This window comes from Drosophila melanogaster, chromosome 3R, assembly GCF_000001215.4.
Source record: "Drosophila melanogaster chromosome 3R".
Lineage (NCBI taxonomy): Eukaryota > Metazoa > Arthropoda > Insecta > Diptera > Drosophilidae > Drosophila > Drosophila melanogaster.
Window position 1 is genome coordinate 6720477 of NT_033777.3, and position 25244 is coordinate 6745720.

General features: G+C 40.9%; 2 protein-coding genes across 6 annotated transcripts in view, besides 1 other annotated feature; both read right to left on the reverse strand.

Annotated features, from left to right (window-relative positions):
- pb (proboscipedia) overlaps positions 1-21587 on the reverse strand; it is a 34264-nt gene extending 12677 nt beyond the window's left edge. For 2 of the 4 annotated variants that reach the window (NM_206441.2, NM_057321.5), the window contains exons 1-3: positions 20692-21587; positions 19074-19698; positions 6742-6756 (exon numbers count right to left, since the gene is read on the reverse strand). In NM_206441.2, coding sequence (NP_996163.1) covers positions 6742-6756; positions 19074-19623 — 565 coding nt within the window. In that variant the 5' untranslated portion in view covers positions 19624-19698; positions 20692-21587. The remainder of the gene's footprint in view (positions 1-6741; positions 6757-19073; positions 19699-20691) is intronic. The other 2 variants (NM_206439.2, NM_206440.2) reach the window with 1 other exon arrangement.
- Positions 17078-18807: a mobile genetic element.
- Positions 21588-22658: 1071 nt separating the features above from the next.
- Positions 22659-23660, reverse strand: zen2 (zerknullt-related). Of its 2 annotated transcripts, NM_057446.3 has the most exons (2): positions 23539-23660; positions 22659-23471 (listed from the first exon to the last, which is right to left on the reverse strand). In NM_057446.3, the coding sequence occupies exons 1-2, from the start codon at positions 23596-23598 to the stop codon at positions 22773-22775; spliced, it is 759 nt and encodes a 252-aa protein (NP_476794.1). In that variant the 5' UTR covers positions 23599-23660; the 3' UTR covers positions 22659-22772. The 2 variants fall into 2 exon arrangements, with proteins under 2 accessions (NP_476794.1, NP_001138017.1); NM_001144545.2 differs by having other exon boundaries at positions 22659-23598.
- Between the last annotated feature and the right edge of the window lie 1584 nt (positions 23661-25244).

Sequence of the window (25244 nt, forward strand, 5' to 3'; positions counted from 1 at the left end):
GCCTGTCGCAAATGCAAATTAATTAACGGCTCCGTCGGCAGTGGCTTTAATTGCCGGTCCGCACCCGGCCGTTCCCCGACAACATGGCGTATGCGTGATGCCACTGCTGATAATTGAATTTCGACGGTGTTTCGCATGCGTTCAACTTCAACTCGTCGACTTGCAGCTGTGCGATTGGAGCCGGACTTTCTGGTGGAACTGCTGGTGGTGTAGCCTTCAATTTGCCACAAGCGCCGCCTTTCCGAAATGAGTTATGGCCAGTGGGCTCTACCAGTAAAAATACGCACTTTTTTCCACGAGTGCACTCGAAATAAATGTTGTCAAGACAGTACGAATAAAATTTTCGTCTGAAAAACATTTAGAATTTTTAATTGTCATCATCCTTATTCAATCGCGCTTCATATTCGAATAATTATTTTTTATGAAAAATACGTATAGAAAACATAATTCATTTTCTTTTATATATATATTTTTGAGTGTGCTAAGTGAATTTGTCCCCTAAAATATGCTGCTCGTGTGGCTGTTACTGCTGTTGCTCAGGTTGTTCTTGTGGATGTAGCTGCTGCTACTCGGTCGGCTTGCTCTGGCTGGTTCCCTGGCCGATATTAACCCTCAAGTCAAAGTCTTGGGACATAAATCATTTAAATCACTGGAACATGCAACTGCCTGCCACTAGCCTCCCAAACTGCTTGAGGTCCTTGTTCTATGGCAAAGACATTAAATAAATCGCCTGCTGCCAAATGTTTCACATACGAATTTGCCTAAGCAACTCGCTTTTTGCCAAAGTTTTGCATTTTGTCTTGCCACCCGTCAAAGTTTGGCGCCCCCTCCGTTTCGGGGATTTTTCGACCCCCGACTTCAGGTCTTACGTGGGTCGTGTCAGATGCATGTGTAGCTCTTGCCGGGGCATTACACACAGGTGGCGACATATGCTAAATGTCACATAGTTCCTCGGGCCACTCATAAACGTATGTACTTACGTTCGCATGATATATAGACACATTTATTTGGCTTATTTATGCATATCCTGGACATGCGAACATATAGCAATCGGGAGGGTGTAAGTCAATTGAGCTTGGCCATATTTCAGGATATTGCTGCGAATTGATGAAACGATTATGGAATGATTGGAGACCATTAAATGAGTGTCCGCAGGGAGTACAACATATATACTTTCACTAACATTGCATCATCTCTGATTACGAAAATGGATTTGGTTATATGTAAGCAGCTTGCAAGTTTGGGAATATACATATATGAATGTGTAAAGGGAGTTACCATTACCATCAAAACTCTTTAATAGATGAATCGCATGTGTGTTTTCATAAGAAATTGTTCTGATTGGGATGATTACCCCACTATTACCATACAATTGCAGCAGATACAATATCAACATTCTGGTTTTCATAAAAAAAAGGATAAATAGACTATGTATTTATATTCTAAAGTTTGAGATTCTCGGCTTTATTTTCGGCCATATTCAAAATAAAATGTTTTCCAATTATACATCCAATCCCGAATGAAATTTGGTTCTATCAATGTCATCGATTCCATCCGCAGGAAAAGATACATTTAAAACAAAAGGTGGAAAAAGCGGATCCGAAAATGTTAGGCCTGCTCAGTGCAGTGGATGCGAAGGATGCGCACTGCCTTAATTGAAACCGTTTAAATTGCAATTAATCACTCGGCGGTGAGGATGCCACGAATGTTGCACAGTTGTTGCCGAATGGCGCAGCGAATCCTCGCGGGAAGGGGCGGGGGATAAGCTATGGAAGGAAAGGGAAGTGGGGGCTTTGGAAAATGTGGGGACTGGCCTGAATTACTGTCACCGCAGTGACTAATTTTTATCCTTTTTTGTCCGCCGAGAGCCGATTCTTTGTTTTAATTTGCAGCGAATTAAGAAGACACTGGAGCTGAAGTTGCGGTAACTGTTTAATCGCTTTCGATATGCAGACTTAAGTTTGCGGTGGGAGGCAAATGGGGTGGCGTTTTGATAAGTGAAAATATGGGCGACAACCCCCGCTGATGTCGGTCGGATGAGGATATGGCTACACTCGCAAAATTATATGTATTGAAATAAACTTAAAATTAATTAGCTTAAAAAAAAAAATACATATTAATGTTTTGGATTTTTTAAGACTAAGGAATTTTGAAAAGACAATGCTCTATGCTCTTAAAGACTTTGGTTTAAGTATATGTAGTCTACAAAATTCGTTAGTTTGATCAACATTGTGTCAAATTTTTCGAGTGCACAGAAGACAGTAAACGGGCGGCGATAACACCAACCCCAAGCCCCGACAAACTCCGCCGGACGCACGCACCGGATACGGCTGCGGATGAAGGTATGGGCGGTTCCGCAACTTCGGGGGTGGAGCGGCTCCCTTTTTTTTTTTAGTGGAAAAGTGGAAATAAATTAAAAATGGGTGGCATCTTTCTGGCTGCGAGTCCCAAGCGCGTCTGCCACACGACGACAACGACGCTGCCGGCTTTGGCTCTCGGCTTTTTCAGAAGGTAAAACTTTTGGATAAAACAGTTGAACTTCAAATGTGAATTTGATTAGGATATTTGCATAAAATTCTGTTTCAGCGCCAAGTACACACTGCGCTTCACATTCTCCCCTCCCCGAGAGCGGGCTATAAAAATCCCTCGAACACAAGCGGAGGTTTGGATGGGGATTCGACCTGAGTTGGAGCGTATGCTTGCTGCCGGAAACGGAAGTATATAAGTCAACCTAGATTTGGTTTAGTAGCAGCTCTGCTGATACCAAGGACAAATGGCCTTTCAGCCAGAAACTTGCCGAGGCCAGGGAGAAGGCGCTTTAAGGACTGCATTGTTTAAATTTGTACAAAAGTGGTTGGTTAGGTGTAAAAGGTAACGATGCAAAAATGGCAGGAGAAAGCTTTTATACTTGAATACTGAATAATATTTTCAAAATCTTTTTAAATTTCACCTTACTATTTAACTATATAAAAATTGTCTTCTTTTCCCTGTGCTTTTGACGTTTTGATAGAGGTAGACATCTTTCCTTACGGTTTAACAAATCAAAACCGTGTCTGAGAGATGTCATCGTTTAAACCTCATTATTGTGCGTTGTCCTTATGCAATCCTTATGAAACTCTTCCACATATCTTCCCTTTCCTCTGACTTATCCCGCCTTATAAAGGCACCCTCCCCGGAGCGGCACAATTAGTCTTGCCCATAACAGCAGCTAATAGTTTCGTAAATAGTTTTGGCCAATATTTACATGAGTTGCCTTCTGCCTGGGCTGCTTGTGGGTTTTGTTCCTTTTGTCTTTTGCTGCCATTGTGAAAATATTTGTCTTCAAACGACCCATTGTCCCTGCCCGCTCTCCTGTCATTCGGCACGCATCGGCTACACTCGGAAATATTTACCCCAATTGTATTTCAACTTTCTTTTCACTTATAAAATATTTCTGCAAAATATTCTGAGTTTTAAGTTTGTTAAATAGATTAAAATGACTTGGTTTTGGAAATAAATATTGTAGAACGCGTTCAGATAAAAGCCGTCCTTTTCAGGTAAGGTAGTAACCAAGAAGTGGCAAGGTAAATACAATATTCTGCTACATACTGAAATTTTTTCGACAACAATTTATGTATCTAAATAAAAAATATCTCTGAGTGCACACGCATCCGCAGTCGTCGCCGTTCACTGCTGACGTGCGTCTGTCTCAAGCTCGTCGTCTCCCATCCGCTTTCTGGCCATATCTTTTAGTCTGCGTCTGCGTTTGTATCTAAATCTATGGGTTGTTTCTGCATCAGTATCTGTATCTGTGTCTCCGCGTTTTTCTCGCCGTTGTCTGCCTTACAAAACGTGTTCATTACAATCCGCTTGCCATTGCTTCTGCTGCAGCCGCTGCCGCTGCCGCTGCCGCCGATCGGCCAAATGTGTCAGAGCTGAAACGTCATGATTAATGATGCAAACATGTGGGCCCGTCTCCGTCTGCCTCTCTGTGTCCGACCGACTCCGACTACGATTCCCAATCCGACTGCGAGTCCGGCTACCTTTACGACTCGAATGCGTTCAGGGGGCAGAGACATAAACAGCCCGGGGACAGGGCACGGCATGGGAATGGGAATGGGAATGGAATTGGGAATGCGAACGGTAACGTTTTATCAAGGTAAATTAGAAGACGAGACACCCAAAATGTAAACATCGAACTGGGTAGCTCTTGGACATTAGGCGAAATTAGAAATTAATCCTGCCACTAAACCACAGATGGAAACACTTCCAAGGGGGATGGTGTGGGAAGATTCGACTCCGATGGTCTGAGCAGGGGTAGAGTATCAATTTTTTGTCTACTTCTTCTTTTGGGGGGCGGAACTTTAGAGGTCAGGCAAAATTAATGGGAAATCCTCATGACTGACAAGTCGGAGTAATAGCATATACACACATCATAGTTGATCTATCGAGTGAAGCTCATCGAGGAAGTTCCAAATTATATTTCGAGAAAAAAGGCCTTATATTGGGGAATTGATAAAATAGATCATATATTTATAACCCTTATCTAAGAAGGCTACGTATTTGAAAGGTTCATTCAGCATTACCGTTTAATAATTGTTCAGATTCAAAGACTTCAGATAATATTAAATATATGGTAAAAACTCTTGTTTAAAGAGAATATATATTTTCGCTAGAATCCGATAATTATTGAGTGCATTAAATTGAAATATCCGAAATGAGTAATAAACACTCTGAAATGCCTATGTGTGGTTGGTAACCGACTTGGCCAATATACATGAACCCTAGTCACATATGCCTAGCTTCCAGAGTGGGAGTTTGGCTTGGTTATGTCCTGTGAAATATGTAAGTACGCCAAAGCCAGCCAATTACAGGACGACAATGCGCTGACCTCAACTCTGCTCCTGGCACACACACTTATGTACAACCTCGAAGCAAAGTGGTTACCGTTTTGTGGCCCAGCAGGGGTTTCAAGGGGTAAGTTAGTCGCAGTGGCAGGAAGAGGGTGGGCATGGTGGGTATTGCCAGCGATACAATAATTGCCCTGGGCCAGGGCCTTCGCCAGTTGCCAGTCGACAGTGTTGCGGCTAAGCGTGAATTACATACACCGCAAGAAATGCTATATGGCATTTTAAGATTGGAAGTTCTGGAAGATCTAAGCACATTTCATTACCTTTAAAGCGCGTTTGATAGTTTAGCATTAAATGATCTTGCTGAAGTTATTGTGTTTCCATAGAAATAGGCCAGGGATTGTCAAATTTACATAATTATTAGCTAAACTATTTTAACTACCATGCAAACTTATACGATTTGTTGTATCATAAATGTATGGATTTAAATATTAAAACTGAGTTTGAAGGTTTTCTAAGTGACTTAGATGCACTAAAACCTCAAGCACTGTAAGGTCTAGGAGATGCCAATGGAACATTGTTTGTAGTCTGAACTTTACAACTCTGAATCTAGTCTGTAGTCTGAACTTTACAACGGCTTAGAATCAAAGTTAACACATTAAATGATTTGTACATTTAAGATGTATCTTGGCATTGCATCCTGGCCTCAGTCTGTGAACTTAGCCCATGAATATTTTTTCGAGTGCAAAGACCAAAAAAAACTGAACGGAGCAAAAAGCGGACCAGCAAGAACCACAACCACTGGCTACAAAAAGCCGCCATGGCGCGGTCATCCATTCATACTCGAACAGGGAACCCAAGGCGTGCAATGGCCAGGTCGGGAAACCTGACATGTTCTTTTCGATCAGACAACGACCACCACCAAAGGGCAAAAAAATGTGTATATACATATATACATGGTGGTGGGCAGTAGGGGGCCTTGAAGAGGTTGGGGAGGGGAGGGTGCACAGTGTTTGTCATTGTGGGTATTCGTGCCAGTGTGTGTGTGGAGTACCTCAATCATGTAATTATTTCCTCCGCAACAAAGCCGAAAGGAGAATGAGAGAGGCTTTCGGAGTGTGGTGGTGTGTGTGGTGTGGTGTGGGCCAAACTTAAACTGGTAGCGTGTTTGCGGCTCTCTCTGTTCCCTTGTCAGCGAACAAAAACACGAACAAGATTGGTCTACATATATTTCTTAAATTATTTATACGAGTATATATTTTATGTGCGCGCACACATATATATAAGAAAAACTTTCGTGTTTTGTTACTCAATTTAATTCAGGTAAAATATGTATTTTTCCCTCTCTGCGCTTTTTATTTTAAGCCGTGCTTGCGTTGCTGTATCTCTCTTCCCTACACACCAAAAACCAAAAAAAAAAAAAGCGTAAACCTAAACTTTGGTCACGAACATGAAAAAGCGACGTTTCCGTTGAACCGTCTCCAAAATGGTCGACGCTTGATTGGTTCAGTTTTTTTCTGTTTTTATTGTTGATTTTGGACCTACTCTAGATGATTTCGAGACACAAAATGGTCGTCACAACTTGGCCAGATCTTTCCCGAGAAACGATATAATTATTTGGCTAAGCAAATTTTCAAGTGAAATTGCTATACAATAATTATAATTCACATTTTTCGCTTTGCGGTTTTACAAAGAGCCCTGTAGGCTGGCCGAAATTGGTATAATAAGATTTAATCAGGCTTCTGCGGTTTGGGACCTCAAATTACCGGTTCGCCTTGAAGACTCTCCCACAACGAATGCAAAATGTTTTTGGTTTTTATAGTTTCAGGCCAATTGGAGAATCGTATGGTTTGTGGTTAGAAATAATGCGCAATGAGTGAGAAATTGTTTGTTTAGCTGGGTAAGTACTTACTAATGGAGTTATCACCTGAAACGAGAAAGGAAAGCGCTTAATTAGGGATATGTTTATTAGGAAAGATCATAGATTAATTCGTACGATTACAAAGTTTCCATCGTCACTAATTTCGGATCTTTTGGTCAGATATTTAAGATAACATTTTTTGTCAACTGGAGATTAAATTACTTCTTTAAACACTTTGATGGACTGTTACAACTGCAAATTTTTATATTCTTCCAGTCATTGCAATTTTTATAGTATTGACTTTGACTTGGAATTTAATGGATATTTTAACAAGAGAGATTAGCATAAAGGAACACATTTAGATGCATAAAGAAATCGTTTAATGCTTATTGAGGTGTGAAAATATTTTAAGACTTCATTCACCTGCAAAGGTGCTTACTTGACTGCTTCAACGTAGAAGCACCGATATTAAAATGTGAAGATATGCTTTTTGTTCATCTTTTTCGGTGACAAAGTTGCTCCAAGATACCAACTACACATAACTACATAATATCGGCTAAGAAACTTTCTTTCCTCAAGTTGGCTTGTATCGAGAGTGGAAAATAATTAACCTCAAAGTTCGGAAAGCGGAAGTTTGCCAGCCGGTTTGACGTGGTCAACACATGCAGCACGTAACGAGCGGTCAAGTGGCGGTACTTCCTTAAACCCACTGCTACTCAATTCAGTTCTGAGACCCAACTTCCTTATTGAGAAGTTTCGATGGCGAAAAACCAGGAGGAAGTCCCAGCCGGGAAAGTCTCAAGGAAACGCAAAACTTCTCTCAGAAGTATATAATTCGGCGAAGGGTGGAGCTCCCAAGCAAGGGGTTGGATCTCGATGATGATGATGATGATGATGGGCTGGGCAAATAAAATCATGCTGTCGGAAATAATAGCGTCTAGCCTGGAACTTAATTCCTACTGGGTTGGCATCTAGTCTGCCGTCCCCATCCTTTTCCATCAAACTGCTGCCAAGTTTATGCAGTTTCATATATTTGATATTTTCGTGCAGCGGCAGCAGCTGCGTGATTAGCAAATATTTTCGTTTGATAATCAGTGAGCATTCCCATTTCTATATGCAGCTGATGAGAAGCTCATGAATATGACTGGCACTTTGAGGGGCCGGATTGGCTATTTCAGTTAAAGATGGAACTGGCTTTATTGGGTGGAGCTGCAGTTACGTCCGGTTCAAGCTCATGGGGATTTTCTATTGATTTATGGACAGCAAAAAGTTGCCTATATTTGAAAAATATCTATAGTACTATACTTTTCTAAGAATGAAAAGAATGTTCTGTTAAGTGGTGGAGAATTACATATTGGAATAATGGATTAAATAGACAACGTTTTTCTTTGAGCCATGCGTACTTTTCTGTTTCCACTATAAACTTTTCCCCTGAGTCCCACCTTAAAGTTACTTTCTTATCACACCCAAAGACCATTTACCTAATTGAAAATAATGTAGCGAGATATATATCCATCTGCTAGTATTGTATCTGCCCGTAAACGTTTTGCACTCTAAAGTTGCTTATTTTCTCCATTTTCGATCCCGAGCCCGATTCAAGGCAACGGCTTGGACAACTTGGCATTGCCATTGCCATTTCCATTTGGTGGCTGCTTAGGGGCGAATTCGGGCCTGACTGACAGGGAGTAGGTGTGACCGGGCTACTCATTCATTCTGACAGTTTTCCCACCCACTCTCGCACACGAAACGCAATTTGTTGGATTGTGGGCAGTGCGCCTCGAGCAGAAAACACTCGGAAAAATATATATGTAAAACTTTCACATGAAGTTCAAAATACGAATGGCATCCCCAAGAGGCTGAGAACGAACTGAAGTACGTTTTAATGTTCTTGGCACTATACATATATAAATACTTAATTTTCATTAATATTGTGAATTAAAAATTATTTGAATAGATTTTAAAAATCCGAAATTCATCTGTTTTTATATTAAGTAATAGATGGAGAAATTAATACAAACAGAGACTTAAGATTATGCTAAAAGGAACCTTTATATTTTCAATAATTACTAAACAAGCGTTCTGGTTGTCAAACTATTCAAATATATGATTAAAAAGTGAACATTTCATTGTTTTGTAAGAGTGTACAAGTACCACCACTTTTAAATAGGAAAAAAAGAAAGAGGCAGGTTTGCTTGTGGCGCCAAAGAGCATTTCTCGCAGGTCACAAGTCGCGTGTCTCTGGGCTTTCATTTCATTTCAGTGCCAGTCTTTCTTTTTTGTTTTTGGGCTCTTGCAACCAATTTTCATTTCCAACAGAGTGCACCTTTCGCCGGCAGTCGGCGATGGGTATGGGGATGAGGATGGGAACGGAGGAGCTGGGTGGAAATCTTATTAAAAAGTGAACAGAGTGCGATAAAATTGAATTTGCATTCAAAAGCCATTAACCGCAGCAGTCACTCAGCCTGCTATCCCCTCTGCACTTTCTAAGAATTTAAAAAACAAGCGAAGAAAATGGAGCTGGCGCAAAATCCTTGAACTCGGCTTTAATGCGATGCATACACATTTTTTGAAATTGGTTCGAATCAATGGAAATTATTATTTCGCGCACATTTTGTTGACAGCTGGTGGCTGTAAAAATCTATACGTGATATAGAGATATCAATAATTATTTTATATGCGCTCGGTAATAATCATGAGCGTTTTCGCTCGGCTGGAAAAATATTGTTTTAATTGCATATAAATTTCACGCTCTTTAGAGCCAGAGCCCACCACTCCACATAGCCGTCATTCAATCAGCAGCGAAGCAACAAATTGTTCGAAAACCATTTGGCCAATGATCTGAACGATGCGTTTATAATAATCACCACCCACCGCTCACCTGCCGCTAACTGGCCTCCATTTTTGGCCCACCTGGGTGGCCACCCATTTCGAATTCAAGCTAAGCGATTCAAGGCTATTATAAAGCCCGGGGAACCATGTTGGCCCAAGCCCTTACCCACCTTACCTATGTGCTTGCCTCTATTGGTTCATAATTGTCCCACTTATTGCTACTTTTATGGCGTATTTCATCCCATCCAGCACGTTCGGTCCGATCTGTTCCATTTGTGTGAGCTGTGTATGAATTTCAATTAATAACTCCCAAAGAGTTGTAACCACCAAAAATAAATGTGTTTGTCCCAACGTTGGGCATGTGTTTACATTTATGTTTCGAGTGCTAGCTCAATGATTTCAGTTTGTACGGCTCATCGAGTCAGCAACAAAAAAGGTGAATAAATAGTTTCAATTGTATTTTTAAGTTTATTTGTTCAACAACCTCTTTTGGATTCTTTTGAATATCTAAGACCTGTTTAGATTGATTTTTACCAAATGAACTTCTTTTATATAAATTTATCACTAATGTAACAAGCCGGATAGCAAATTACTCTAAAAATCCGACCCCAACCCCTTTAAGTAGAATCCATCGATCAACGAGCTGATCAGATTGACATAATTATTGGTGCTTTGTATTGCTGAGCTCATCACATGTCAATTAAAATCACGATTTTCAATGCAAATCAATCAGGGATCTCTGGACTTTGGTTTAGCTGCGTTCAGGAGTTAAGTCAACCACCGAGCAACAATTGATGTATTGCCCAACGGACTTGCCAGACACGAGATGATCACAAAGGTGGAGAGTGAATGAGATTTATTTTTTGGCAAACATGTCAGACCGTTTACAGATGACAAATTCATTTTTAACACGACACAAAAGTGAAAACCGAGTGGGAAAATATGCTTTTATATTATAGAGAGAGAGAGATGTGTGCACAGGAAAGCTCACAATGGGACATTGCAAGGCAGATTTCCCAGAGAGCCGTTTATGCGGTCTGTCTGACATTGGACTGTTGCCGCCCTCTCTGACAATCTTTTCATCCATCGGATGTAACATGTGCAGCCAGATAGCAAATACAAAATTAAAGATTCGCCTTTAGTCTGCGTTAAACGTAAGCTCAGCCCGGCCCAAAAAAGGTCAAGTCCAAAATGATGGATGATGCTGTGACACTCACTCACTCACTCTCGCAGAATCGCAGAATCTCAAGCCCACATATACGAGTATTTTAAGGGAAGCATCCCCAAGTGACATCTATCGCTCTCTGCGCCCCATTTAAAACTTCATGGTTTGTTTTTCGGGGTTGCAAATGAGCCTGGGTTCGGTGATACTTGCAATCCTTATCACAGGTAGCTAACTCAATATGCGCTCTGAAAATATCCCATAACTTTTCTATCTCTCCGCACATCGCATAAATAATAACTGTTAACGGGGCCCAACGAGCCACAAATTAAAAACTACAAGAACCACTAAAAAGTATGGGATGTTCTTGAAAATTTACGAGCACCGGAATCACGTGGCAACCACGCGCGTTCTCTGCTTCAATTTCAGTTTCATCGCACCCCCACTCCAAGTCCCAGCTAGCCACGTTGAAAACCCAAGCCGAAGCCAACCCAACCCAATCCAATCGAGTTCTGTCCCGAGGACGAACCCCTCCCAACTTAGGGGTTTCCGCAGCTGTAGATATGATGCATGACTCGGCGGAAAGCGGCGTCGTTGTCGCTCTTCCTGCCCGTCGTCCTTAAGGATTCACATTCACGTGCTAAGCGTATGCGAATTTAAATCTGTTTGCTGCTGGCGCCGAATTTGAATATGGCCAGGAACAGGAGCGGAAGAAATCCTTTGGCCCTGCGGTTCGCCCCTTGCATACAAAACACAGGGGAGAAGTCAACAGTCGATGACAAACAGAAAATCCATTTTCACACAAACATTAGTTTTATTTAAATCACACACTCACATCGAGGGGTTACGGATACAGGGGTTATCCTGGAGTTGGGCCACCACGTGTGTGGATAGGATTTCGCTCGTCCCAGTTGACTTTTCACGCTCTTTTAAATGCCGTTACATGCGGTGGCCTTGTCGAAAGATTCGGTAGCATTAATCAAAACTTAAACATGTGGGTGGTTTTTTTTTAAATAAATTTAACATTTTCACACTTGTTTCGAGTTCTGACAGCAAAGATAAAGAGAAGCAACAGGAAATTATGTTGGTACGTGAAGAACATAAGGTATTTTTATATAGGCTTTTACTTGATTTAAACACATTCCCATTACTTCTTTCATTTGTTGTTTTTATAGATTGTAAATAGAAATGGTTAATATCTAATTCCTGGATCAAATGGTATAAAATTTGAACTCCCCGCAACGGTATAATGCCTTCATTTAAGACTTTTTAATATGTAAAAGCTATTAAATATACTAGGCTTGCTTTGTTTACGCAACTCACCGGAGCGCAACTCAAAAGCCAGAAGTCAGAATCTGTAGTCGGCATTCACTTGGTGCGTGATGATAATTTATGACATTTACTGCCTGGGCTGCATTTTACATTTTTACAGTCATTTGTCTTTGGCAACACCCTCGACTGAACCTGGCTAGTAATTACTGCAGTTGGCCTGGCCCATTGATAAGTAAAACTGTGTTTTATGCAAAAACTTGGTAATTTATTAATTTATTATAGTTGTTAGGGACATCCCCCACCTCAGTGACCGCAACCAATCGACCCCCCAGCGACTTCAGTGAAGCGGAAGGCAGTGCGATTAGCGTGGAGTTGAGTTACGGAAATATATAGGTGTACTTCAACTACTTATGATAGCACTAATGCCGACAACTTAGCCCAGTCTTTGCGATAAGGTCGCAAACAAGCCATTTTTATGGCCGAAAATCCAATTCAAATGTTTACAAATCGTTTAAACTCGGGTCTCTGTTGATGAGAAGGAAGGGCTCTCTAAAAAAAGACATAAAAATAAATCGCGTACAAATTGAAATAATTTCAGATCTGATTTTCTGGTGCGCGGGAAACTGGACAGAGACGTCTCCAGCGAAGAAATTGCGGACAGGCGGGTCAGCCACAACGGGTGGTGAAGTAGAGTGGTTGGTGGTGTCCTTCCATTTCACTAAGTACACAAGAATGGAGCGTAAAAAATTTTTATCGTCGCGGTTTTACGGAATGTGATCCGCGGCGATTAAGTGCGCGGCTTTTGTGTCATTGTCATGCCGTCGTCCTGGCCAAAAAGGGGCGGGGTGGCCTGGGCTTGAGGAGGGGGCGGCTCTTTATTTGCAGGGAGTTCTAAACCCTCTGTAATGTATTCAAATTTTTCCAAGGCGAGGCCAGAGTGTCAGTGCATTCATTTCATAAAATGCTTCTCTCCTCCACTTTTCCCCATTTTCAACTTTTTTCTTTTCCAGTTTGTTTTTTTTTTTTTTAATTTAATCGCGGGCAAATATTTCCATTCTTACTGAAACGCTTTTAGCTAAATGAGTGGAAATAAAATTAAATCGATATTGGTTAACGTCAAAGTTTCTAGGGGAAACCTCAAATGACCAAATTGGGGGAAAATTAAAAGACAACGGCAGTGAGTTGGATAGTGTCCTAATGCACGAAGTTGATTTGCCTAAATGATTATGTGGTCTATAATCCATTATTAAGTTACAAAACTTTTCTTTGGTAACTCACAGGGTTTTATTCATGTAATATAAGACTAATTTATTTCCCAATTGTTATTTAAGATATTTGTTATAACGTTGCCAGTAAAGATAAAGCTTAAGAACATAAAGCTCATACTTTTTAAACACCGAAATTCGAGACAAACTCAAAGGATTTTGGTTAAACGTTGTACGATAATTTCTCGGGCCCTTTTCCCTTTAAAAATAATGACAAATCAGTTTGCAGATAAAACCGCAAAAAAAAGCTACCCAAAAATGTGGCAGAAAATAATAATCATAAAATTTACTTGGGCCAGCCGCCGGCTCAGGCTTAACTAATTGTAACAGATTTTTTTCTGAGTCATGTTGGAAAGGGAAAGGCCAAGAAAAGCGAAAGAAAAATATGGAAAAACCCTCTGGGGCGTAAACGTCTGGCCGGCATTATCCTGGCTGCGGTGGGCCAATTAGAACCCTTTGTTTGTTCTGGCCAAGACGCCGTGCACTTATCTCCATAATAAAGTCGTAACAATTAATTGAGCGAGCCGAAAACGGGCCTCCTTACCCAAAAGATTGCAGTCCTTGAGCCTTCCTGGAGCCTTTTCGTTGGCCCTGAAAGTTTTTCATCGTTTGACGCGTAATTAGTGCTCAAAAATTATTTGACGACCGCCAATTAATTTAATGCTCGGCGACATGATTTTACCTTTTAGAGACGGTTATCCACGGCAGCTTAAGTTCTCTCGTTAAATGGACTTTAATTCTTAATTAAGCATCGGATTGTTGATAGGCTCCATTAAAATCACCAATTTTTGTTGCAAAACATATATTTACTCTTTGTGGAATTTAATAATTTTTTATCACATCTTTTTCCTGTGAATATGAGCTTGTTAATGTCAACCACATAATCGTGGGATATCAGTATCAGAGTGCCATGAAAACATTTCATCCCTCTCAATATGAGATTTTTCAAAAATCTCTTTGATTTTCTTAGAGCATTCTGAATGAAGGAATATCGCTGAATATTTATCGCTCCCCAGCTTTTTTAGCATTCGCGCCGAATTCGTTTTGAATGAATTCAACTGTAAAGGTTAAGGTTAAAGGTTAAGGTTAAAATTATAAATGTGCGAATGACTCATCATAAATAAAATTAATAAAAGGCACCGCGAACCTGGCCCTGTCCTCTGCTTTTTTCTGACCCTGGCGGACTTTGAGACCTTCATTGAGAAAAAGTACATCGCATCAACATAAATATTATGATAAATGGTTTGTTATAATCTTAATCCTCGGGGGGTAAGTTTTGAGTCGTGCCGCACGCATTTTTTATGCTCTTCCGCCCTTCCACCCACGAAACCATCCAGGACGAGGATGAACTGCTTCTCCTCTCAATGGAGCAACATATGGTCGCAGGGTGGATAATACAGATGGCGCTTCGAATGGATTGCCGCTTCTCAATAGCCAGGGCCAACGAAGTCAAATTGTTTTTTATTGGTTTACCCCCAACGCCGCTCCTTTAAGTGAAAGTATCGCATTGTCCTGGGGAGATCCGTTCGCGTATCTCGCAGATACTTGGGAGGACGCGACATGTTGCTCGACAGTTACGAACTTTTCTAGCAGTTCATTACGCCTAATTAACACTTGATACTGAACGGAAGTTTTATTGCTTCCCCTTCATGTTCATGTAAACAGGCTAACAAAACAATTTCTGAGGCGAAATACCCATCTTTCAACTCTTGCAACCCATTCTGCGATGTGACTTCAGCCGCAATACGCCGCACACATTAAAATTCAGGATGCGTTGCGAACAATTTGCGGTAAACAATGTGAGATTGCAAAGGGGGTGGGGTACGCGGATTCAAATTGTTATTTCAGCCAGGAAACGGAATTTACAAAATGCTGCATTTAATGATATGGCTCAACAGGCCCTTTTTGTTTGGAGTATCTTGAAGTTATTGCATGCTAAACAGGAAGAAAAATAAAAAGGAACCATAACCCTAGTAATGGATAGAGGAGATTTTACTTCTTCCAATCGCCTTTTCCAATAGTTACAATCGCGATCTTTTGGCAACGAATTAACCGTTTCCCATTCACAGATCCGCCCACCTGAGAATCATTTAGATCGATTACCACTTGACAAGGAATTAATTTGACAACGTTAACAAATTAAACTGTTAAACCAACACAAACACACTAGTCCGCTCGCACACTGAGATAAACAAATGGTCGACGGACGGACATTTACAACATCATTTGTAATCCATATCGCTCAGCATGTCGTCCCTTCGCCTTTCGACCCGGCGTGCATACACATCCAGTTATACTCGTATAGTGTGCTCGGGAGTGGGTGAAAGATGTATTGACCCTTCAGCGGCGCTTCGGAATGCTTCACGCTATTTATTGGCTCACTTTCACTCCGGGAAACCAGAGGCAAGCGGAGACCCGGACCCGGAGAAAGATTTTCTCCCCTCTGGGGAGTTCCTTGACGGTTCCATTTGCCACTCCGCACTGGCCACGTGTTGGGATTTGGCGGTTAAACACACTCTTACACACACTATCCAGGGGATTAGTCCTGCTCATTTGTCAACAGGATGTGTGGTTGCTGAGTGCGGTCAATATTAATTGGCAATGTATTAGTTTAAGTCGGTGAACACTCTCCGCTCCCACAAACATTCGGTTTGGTTTGGTCAGGTTAATTATAACGGACTTGTTTTCTTGATTTTATGTTAACAACAAGAATTCCAGCTATTGGCCAAGAACTATTTACTGCAGATTTAACAAAGCAACAGATAAAAATATTGGCGTCTTATTCATACGACTGTAAAGTAAAGTATAGTACCAATGTTATTCATTACATATTATTATTGGTATATAACATTTAGCTTCATCATTCTCATATTAAATTTGTTTTTGAAACTAATGGATCAATTTGTCAAAAACGCGACAAATTTGTAACAATTCAATGTACGTTTTTAGTACAATAATTAGTTCTTATCATGCAGTAAATATCTTAGTAAATATTTAGCTAAATGTACGACTCGCTTAAAAAGTGTTATTTTTATTGCAGTATCTAAGCCTTTGCTCGACTTGTGTCAGAATAAAATGATAAATTGAAACTATTTTCTCCCCTTTGCAGATTCAGATTCTCGGCCAGAGAGCGCAGAGATGGCGAATTGAAGGTACTGGTTTAAAATGGTGCAGCAGCAGACATGAAATTCGTATTTTCTGTGCTACAACATCGCCAGCGGCGCACAGGCTTGCAATTGCAACGTGCAACGCGGCATTCCCTCGACATCCGCAGTCCCCTTCGATCGAAAGCAAAAAAGGGGGACAGGAAAAAATATTTTGACAAATGAACCCAAATAACAGGTTGCAATCGCTCTGAGGAAAGGGACTCGGGTTTTGGGCAAGTCGGACAGGAAAACGTATGGTCGGACAACCTTGATACCTCATTTATTTTAAATGCGGCTGCCTCGATCCCTAGTCCAGCCGTATTTTTCTGTATTTTTTTTTTTTATATTTTGTACTCTGCTCGTCGCTTTTCGTATTTCTTGCGCAAATGAAATCGACACATTCGACTCGAGTCGAAGCGAAGGGAAATAAATGAAACATTTCCAGCTTGGTCCGCTCTACTCTCGAAAATTGTTACAAATGATCTCAAATAACAGATCTTTGCCGGCACAGACCGAGCTGTCCATCAAAGGAGCCGAACCCTCTCGGTGCGTGATCGAGTGGCGTGGTAAAGGTGCAGGGAGGATTGGGAGTGGGATCGGGATCGGGCAGTACGGACATCGAGTTCTGGCCCTGTTTTTCTGGACGGGAAGTGGCGAAGGCGCCGCCATGCTGTGCCTCATTTAATGCAAGGTAAATTGCATTGATTTCGTGATTTTTTTTTTTTTTTTTTTTTAATTTTTTTATTATTTATTGAATCTTCCCTTTGTGTTAAGAGACTAACAATAAGTGTTCAAATCTTAATCTAACTTAATTAACTTTCACTTAGTGATAGTTTTTTTTTTTCATTAATGCCCTAATAAGTTTATTGCTGGGCTGGGAGGTCGTTGCGGTGCAGCCGGCTTTGACTGCATACTCGGATTAGTTTTCTTGCGAGGGGATTTGTATGGGTGGTCAGCTTTTCGTTATACTTCGCTTTTTTCTCAGCTATTACTTCGATTACTAATTTGATTTTTAGGTCTCTGTGTATGTTTTCGTTCCGAAGGTACCACGGCGCTCCAGTGATAATTCTCAGAATTCTTGACTGTGCTCGCTGAATAATGTCTATGTTACTTCTGGATGCGTTGCCCCACAGCTCGGAGCCATAAGTCCAGATAGGTTTTAAGACGGAGTTGTATAGAAGAGCTTTGAACTCCAGACTAAGTGGAGAGCGAGCATTTATGAGCCAGTGGAGGTTCCTTGCTTTAAGTTTAAGATGTTTCGATTTGGCTTCTATATGTTTGCGCCAAGTGAGCCGCCTGTCCAGATGAACTCCCAGATATGTTACCTCGTCGGCTTGTGGAATGCATATGTTATTCAAGACCAGTGGTGGGCATGTTTGTTTGTTTAAGGTAAAGGTAACCTGCTTGCATTTTTGAACATTTATTGAAATTCTCCAGTCGGCAAGCCATCGTTCTACAGATGTTAAGTGTCGGGATAGGAGTGCCGTGGCTTTTATTGGGCATTTCGAGCGACTGAGTATCGCGGTATCATCAGCGAACGTGGAGGTTGTTAGATTGTAGTCTATGGGGAAATCCGCCGTATACAGGGTGTATAAGATTGGACCCAGTACACTGCCTTGCGGCACTCCAGCTTCGATTGCGCAATCGCGTGAAGTGCTTGTATCGCATCTTATTGCAAACACTCTGTTATATAGGTATGACTTCAGTAGCTTATGTGTGTTTTGGGGCAACAGCTTGATTATTTTAAACAAAAGTCCATCGAGCCACACTCTGTCAAATGCCTGCGCGACGTCTAGAAAAATGGCTGTGCAGTATTCTCGATGTTCAAAAGCAGTACGAATTTCTGACGTGATTCGGTTGACCTGTTCGATGGTTCCATGTTTTTCTCTAAAGCCAAATTGATGTGTTGGAAGTGTGTTGTTTATTCTAAGATGAGGGCTAATCCGAAGGAGTAGCATTTTTTCAAACAGCTTTGAAAGACATGTTAGTAAGCTTATCGGTCTATATGATGATGGCTGCGTTTTATCTTTTCCTGGCTTTGGAATCATTACTATGGTCGACTTTTTCCATTTTTGAGGGAAGTATCCAAGCTTGGCGATTGCGTTGAACAACAGGCAGATGTGAAGAATAGCACACTTTGGGAGTTCAATGAGCATTCTTGGAGTTATTAGGTCGTAGCCAGGCGATTTTCTTGGGTTCAGTTGCTCTTTGATAACCTTTGCTAGTTCACATGGTCGGAATTCAAAGGGTTCTTGAGGATCTAGATTGGCTGCTATTAAAGGAGGGAGAATAAATGTGTTGGTAGAGGGATTTGGTCGGAATACATTTTGTAAATGGTCAGCGAAAGCACTGGCTCTTTCTTCATCACTTCGAAACCAGGTGCCAGAGGGACTTCGTAGTGGCATAATTGGCGCTATTGGAGTCTTTAGGTTTCTGTGAGCTCGTGATTAATGAGAGTTTCGCATTTCACCAGCCAGTACACGGCAAGAAAAAATGGCCGGGACAAGAGAACCCAATTGATTCCGGTCTAAACTGATATGGAAAAGTGTCTATAAAAATATCTTACTTTTTATTTGATTGATTCAATAGTTTGAGATGGACTGATGAGATTATCGCCTATTCTTCAGAGAATGGTGTTCAAATTGACATGGTCGATCGCTAAATTAAAAACCTTATGCTTCCCCCAGTGTAATGTGCATGTGGACTTACCCTGATTGTTGTTGTTGCTGCTCTTGCGGGATGTCTTCTTCTCCTTCATCCAGGGATACTCCGGCACCGAGTCCATTCCATCCGGCGTTTGAGGGACAACGCCAACCGGATATCCGACTCCGACGCCGACATTGACATTAACGTTGACGCCTACTCCGCCAATGGCGCCGGATCCAACAGGTGTTCCGATTTTGGGACTCTCCGGACTCAAGTGGTTGAGGAATTCAGCCATCGACGGCTGCGAATTGATGAACCCGCCCTCGGATGCTGTCATCCAATAGGCCGTGTCCGCGCTCCGTTTATCACAGTTCGGGGTCATCTTGTTGACCATGAGCACCGACGGCACAGGTGGCACCCCCTGCTGTCCGATACCAGGCTGACCAACACTCACTCCCACGCCACCCACACCACCCACGACGCCCGCACCACCGCAACCACCCACTGGCAGGGACGTCTGTCCAGTTTGCACCTGCAGCGGGTTGAGTGGAGATTCCGATTTGATTTGGGTGCCCATTGAGGTCGTGTCCAAGGAGCTGCAGACTTCTTGCATAGCTTGGGTATAATTTTTTTTAGATTCTTTCTATTTCAATTCCTGAGCGTATTAGATGTTCCTCAGCTTGGGAACCTGGAAAGGAAAGCCATTTTTGTAATCTCATAATAATGTTATCACGATTCAGTTCCCAGGAAGTTAGAGGTTTCACTGTTCTTATCGAATGTGAAATTGAATAATGTATGTATATACTTCATTAAGATATGTTATCATTATCTTCATTAACCTTTTAAGAAACAAAGACATCGTCACTTTACTATGCTATTCAATGTTTATTTTATTATTATATTTATAATTTTTGAATTTTTATTTATATATTTTGAATATATATAATTTCAATATAATGTACGTATATACTTCATTAAGATATGTCATTATCTTCATTAACATTTTAAGAAACAAAAACATCGTCACTTTACTATGCTAATCAATGTTTATTTTATTATTACCGATCCAATTTTTCACATTGCAACTGTCAAAAACTTGACTATTTTTAAATTACATATTCCAATTTATATTTCATTAGTCTCTCAGTTTTCTGTGCCAGAAATTCATTTGTAGTCTGCATTTTTACTATTGCTCTTATAGAAATTGTTAGGCCTTCACTTTAAATTTATGGCCACCTAATTTCGATTGAGATTTGACAATATGTATTGTATGTATGTACAATACATACAACCTGTCCTACAATGTTACCTAAATTGGCTTGGTTCGCATACATTATTTTACATTATTTTTTTAAGGATTAATAGTCAGTAAATAAATTAACATATTTTAAACAGAAAAAGTTATAAAGCTGTTACATATCCTCATCTAAGAAATGCCGCATAGCTAATTTCCTAGGAAGTATAAATGAATAAGAAAATTCGAATATATTTTCCGATTCCGCCAATTAAAGATTTGAAATATTTCTTGCAGTAAACATTTTGCCGACTTAAAAGGCTCGTATTTTAGACTAACATGTTGTATCAAAAACGAAATAACGACACGCTTTGATTTTCTCGTGCTTTAAAAGGATACACTTATTTTTAAATGTAGGTAAGAAATATGTGTAAGATAATTTCGTACCATATTAAGTTGATCATTTACAGACCACAGTATTCCATATTTCTCCTCTTACGTTGACATATGCGTTCTTTGTGGAAATTTCACCGGTATCACTTGGGTCACCGTTTTCACTATTGTCTGCACTCGCTCATAGTAACTGGCTTAACTTTTTGTTTGTTTTTTTTTTTTAGTTTCAACCGGCACAACTTTTGCGATGCGGGTTTTGCGTAAAACTTCAGTGTGTCAGGGCTTATCTGTGGGCCGCGAAAAGAGGCGACAACCGCGACGAGAGCGAGGGAACCCAGATCCGAATGTAAATATGGCCACCGTTGTGTTTGCTCAACCGTCAAGTGGTGTTTGGAGTTGGTTTTTCGCTTTCAGGTTGACATAGACACACACCTTTTGGCAGCCATGGCGACGCGAAAGGCCAACACAACCGACGAAACAACGGCGATAACGACAATAGTGCAAGTACGCGCTGTACAACGGTGCGTATGCGGAATGTGTTGATTTTGTAGAGTTTTGTAGAGTCGCTGCGATCGCTGCAATGGCCACACACAGACACACACTCAGTCGTTGCAATTCGTCTGAGATAGTTTTCTCCACTCGCACTCATACACATGTGGGCACTAGCTGTCCCTCTCTGGCCTTCAAGAGGTGCGCAGAACCGGGTTTCCAGGGGTTCCTAAAGTGCTTCTCAACCGTATAGTAAAACTTTTGGTTTCAACTCGTTTTAATAATATCACTTTTTAGTTTTCAAAATTTTTGAACTATTTTTGTAGCTGTCATTTTAATAAATATTATTTTTTAGATACCGAACCGATTCGTAGCGAGAGCGAGACAGAGGGCTTTTGGGGAGCTTCGTGCGGTTCCCGAGAGCTAGATAGCAGCCAACAACCATTCCATCCAATAGCACCGAACGCACTGAACTGGGATTTTGGGACCCAGTATCAAGGAGTGGCCTAAGCGACAGCCACCGCATCCATCACGCTTTTTCCTGGTCGGCACATGCGCGGTGCCATCTGGAAACTGGTTACTATAGCCATTACGCGCAGAGACCAGGGGGTGGAGTTCACACACACCGGCGCACAAGTCTCCGGCCCTCTGATTGGCCGGCTCGGCAGTTTGTTTTGTATCTTTGCGGTCGTGTAGCTCGGGAACCCCTGTATCTTGGGCCATCATTTCCGCGGCGTTTTCTTGCCTCATTCACTTTTTTCCACTTCCAACGCGAACGTGTTGCTTGTGACGGAATTTATTTGGTTTTTCTTATTTACACATTTCGCATCTGCTAAAAAATGAAAAGAAAAAGCCACAGTAGCGAGTTTCTCGCTCTCCGGCTTTTTTGGCTTTCGGCTATGGGTATTTTTGACATTTTGCTTCGCTCATCGCTCTTTTTGTTTTGGGCGCCTCTTCTCCTGTCAATCTTGGTGGCATTGCTTTTTGCCTTTTGGCCGCTTTTTCGCCCTCTTTTTGCTAACGTTCTCCAATCCAGTCCGCGCAGAGTTTGTAATTATGTGCGGATTTTAATGCACACGGGTGTCACTACAGGTGTAAAAATATTGCCACGATTTTGCACTGCAGCTGGGGGTGGTGTTCGTACTTGGACGCTCTGACGAACAAGTTGTCTGACAGCAGGGAGCTATGTGATCGGCAGTCTACGTAATGACGATGCGCACCATGAGATTGTTTAAAATTGTGAAAAAGATATATGTGTGAAAAATACAGAAACTTTGAGGAAGCATTAAGTAAAATAAAAAGCCAAGGCCATTCATTATAAATATCATATAAATAAATGTTTTAACAAGTCAAGCTTATTTAGTTTCTCAACTGTATCGCCCACTAAAATGGAATTTTGTCTAAAAATATTTGATTTGTCTGGTGGTGAAATTTTTGAAAATCGAGTCCGCAAAATGTATCCCCAAATGCTGCACAACCAGCATTTTTTGTTTGAACAAATAAATGCGCACATTAATTATAAAACATATTTTATTTCATCCAAAATAAGTAATAATAATGTAGTCACAGAAAGATATTGCTCGTATAATACAATGATTATATATGTATGTATGTACAGTTGCCTAAACATATAGTCAAAGATATATTTAAAAGTTCAACAAATTTTGAATAAAGTCATAGTCAACATCCAAAATATCCGACGATGAAGCAGAAGAGCTATTCGAGTCCCAGCAGAAATTCTGTATCATTGGCTGATCCTGTGTATTGTGTTCAATTACATTTTCTGCGATAGGAATCGTTGGCTCAAGGCCCAGCCATGAACTCGCCCAGTTAGCATCGAATTCATTGAAGGGCAGTTGGGGAAGAGCCATGGGCTCAGGAGAAAATTCATGGAGGTAATCGTAGCTCTGATAGGGTGGTGTAATTTGACCCTCCTCCAGGACACCGTGATCAACCTGCCGGAGTGGAGCTGTTTCCACATTTGTGTTGGCATATCGAAGGAGACGCTCTACGATCTGGTCGTCCTTTTGAAGATCTTCGCTCGACTGGGAAGAAAGTGGAATAGATGTGGTCAGCGCTCCAATGGCACCCTTCCTATTGGTCGACTTCTTGAGTTTCATGCGACGATTTTGGAACCAGATCTTAACCTGTCTCTCTGTGAGTGCCAAACGCTGTGATATCTCGATTCGCCTGGTTCGGGCTAAATATTTGTTGAGATGGAACTCCCTTTCTAGTTCGATTAGCTGAAGACTGCTGAATGCCGTGCGAGATCTCTTTGATTTCTCCGAAGACCTTGTTGTTGCCGTGGGAGCGGCTTCTACGTTTAACTCGACGCAAGGATACATCTATAAATATATAGATCAATTAAATCTTAGTTTTTATTTAAATAAGCAGTAATTTTTTAAATCCCACCATTAAATCACTGACTGAGTAATTGTCCACAAAATAGTTTTCGCTTTGAATGGCAAACATTTTTCTTGAAGAGCGCGATTTGTTGGCTTCTGACCGCTGTGGCCGATGTTTTTTAACTAGATACCTTTAGATTCTCCTTATTTGCTTATATACCCCAGAAGCCCTTCGTGACGGATCGGATTGGTTCCTACCTGTCCCGCCTGCGACACTTTCAAATTCCCAGACGGCTGGTCTGGGCTGGTAGATGTCGCGTCCTTTTGAGCCTGGCTCCGAATCAAGGTGAGTTCCAGGCTCCAGAGAAACCGACGTACTTCTAAGTAGCGTCACACGGAGAAATATTATTCAGGGGATATTAATGTTACGTCTGGATCTATTTGTTTTATTTATATGATATTATTTAGTTCGTCAAATAAATACTTGCAAAAAATCAAATGTAATATATTTTAAGATCTGAAACATTTTGTGATGAAAACATTAAAATACATCTCCATTTTCAAGGCACCTAAACGTTAACTCTTAGATAAAAATTATTTTAATTTTAAATCAACTTTAGGCCTACGAGATAGCTTATAGATAAATAATATTTCAGTATTGAGAAATATTTCCATTCTTATCCAAATAAAAACTGACTATCATTTGAAAATAAGTGTGTTCTAAGTTCACTTTGTCATCCAAAATATCCACTGATAGTCCTACCTACCTATATACCTACGGATCTGCCCAGCTTTTTTCATGCCTTCGAGACCCCAATCCCCCGGCCAGGTATGTTTTGGCCATGAACGGGAAAGGTCTTGGTTTTTCCCGGGGTTTTCCGCGTCAGTTATGAATATCTAAGGGTTGAGCTACCTGCTTAGCATTGCTAAGCGATCCGACCCTGATCCCTGATTGTAAAAACAGTGTCACTTCAAGCTAATCCAATCGCCCGCTATAAAATCGGTCATATCCCCCGAGCTACGTGCTATATAGCACAGATTTACGATCGCCCGGGCTTATGTAAACTAAAACTAGGTTTTCTGGGAGGGAATAGCATAAGTCCACCCAAAAACAAATCTCTCAGACGAGATTGTAGCCCCGAGTAGCCTATCAGATGATCCGTAAGATTCTACATTCTCCATTTTGGTACAATCTAAGTGGAGGACTTTACAGAAAGAGCAAATTGTAGATTTTACCTTAAATTTTATGATTTTATATACACAATTCAAGACGAGACTGCAAGCCAGCATTACTATAATTTAGTCAGAGCTCTTATGCATGGTTAAGATGTGAAGACAACTTGCAAGCCATTTGGTCGAACAATTTTGTGGTCACAACGGCAGGCCCCTCTGCTCCTTAGTGAGCTCAGATAAATTGGTGTCATCACATCATAAAGTGATTTCCAGCATATTGAAATTTTCTGCAGCTTTTCCATCTCGACCAGCGTGTTGTGTCACATGGAAAGGAGATGAGGACACTGGGATCATATTAGATTTGCCCTGTTTTGGGAACAATATTTCATCGTCAGCTGTCACAGAGTCGTGCCTTTTTATTAGTTATTTGATTATGCCAATAATAGAAACTTGTAGAATTTCGTTATCGATAAAGTTTTGCTATTACCGGAGTGGAAAATCTCATAAACAACTTGGGTATCATCAAATAATGTCGAGCATGCGAATTGAATATATAAGAACGGCTTTCAATGATTGGTACACATGAATAATTTTATTTTC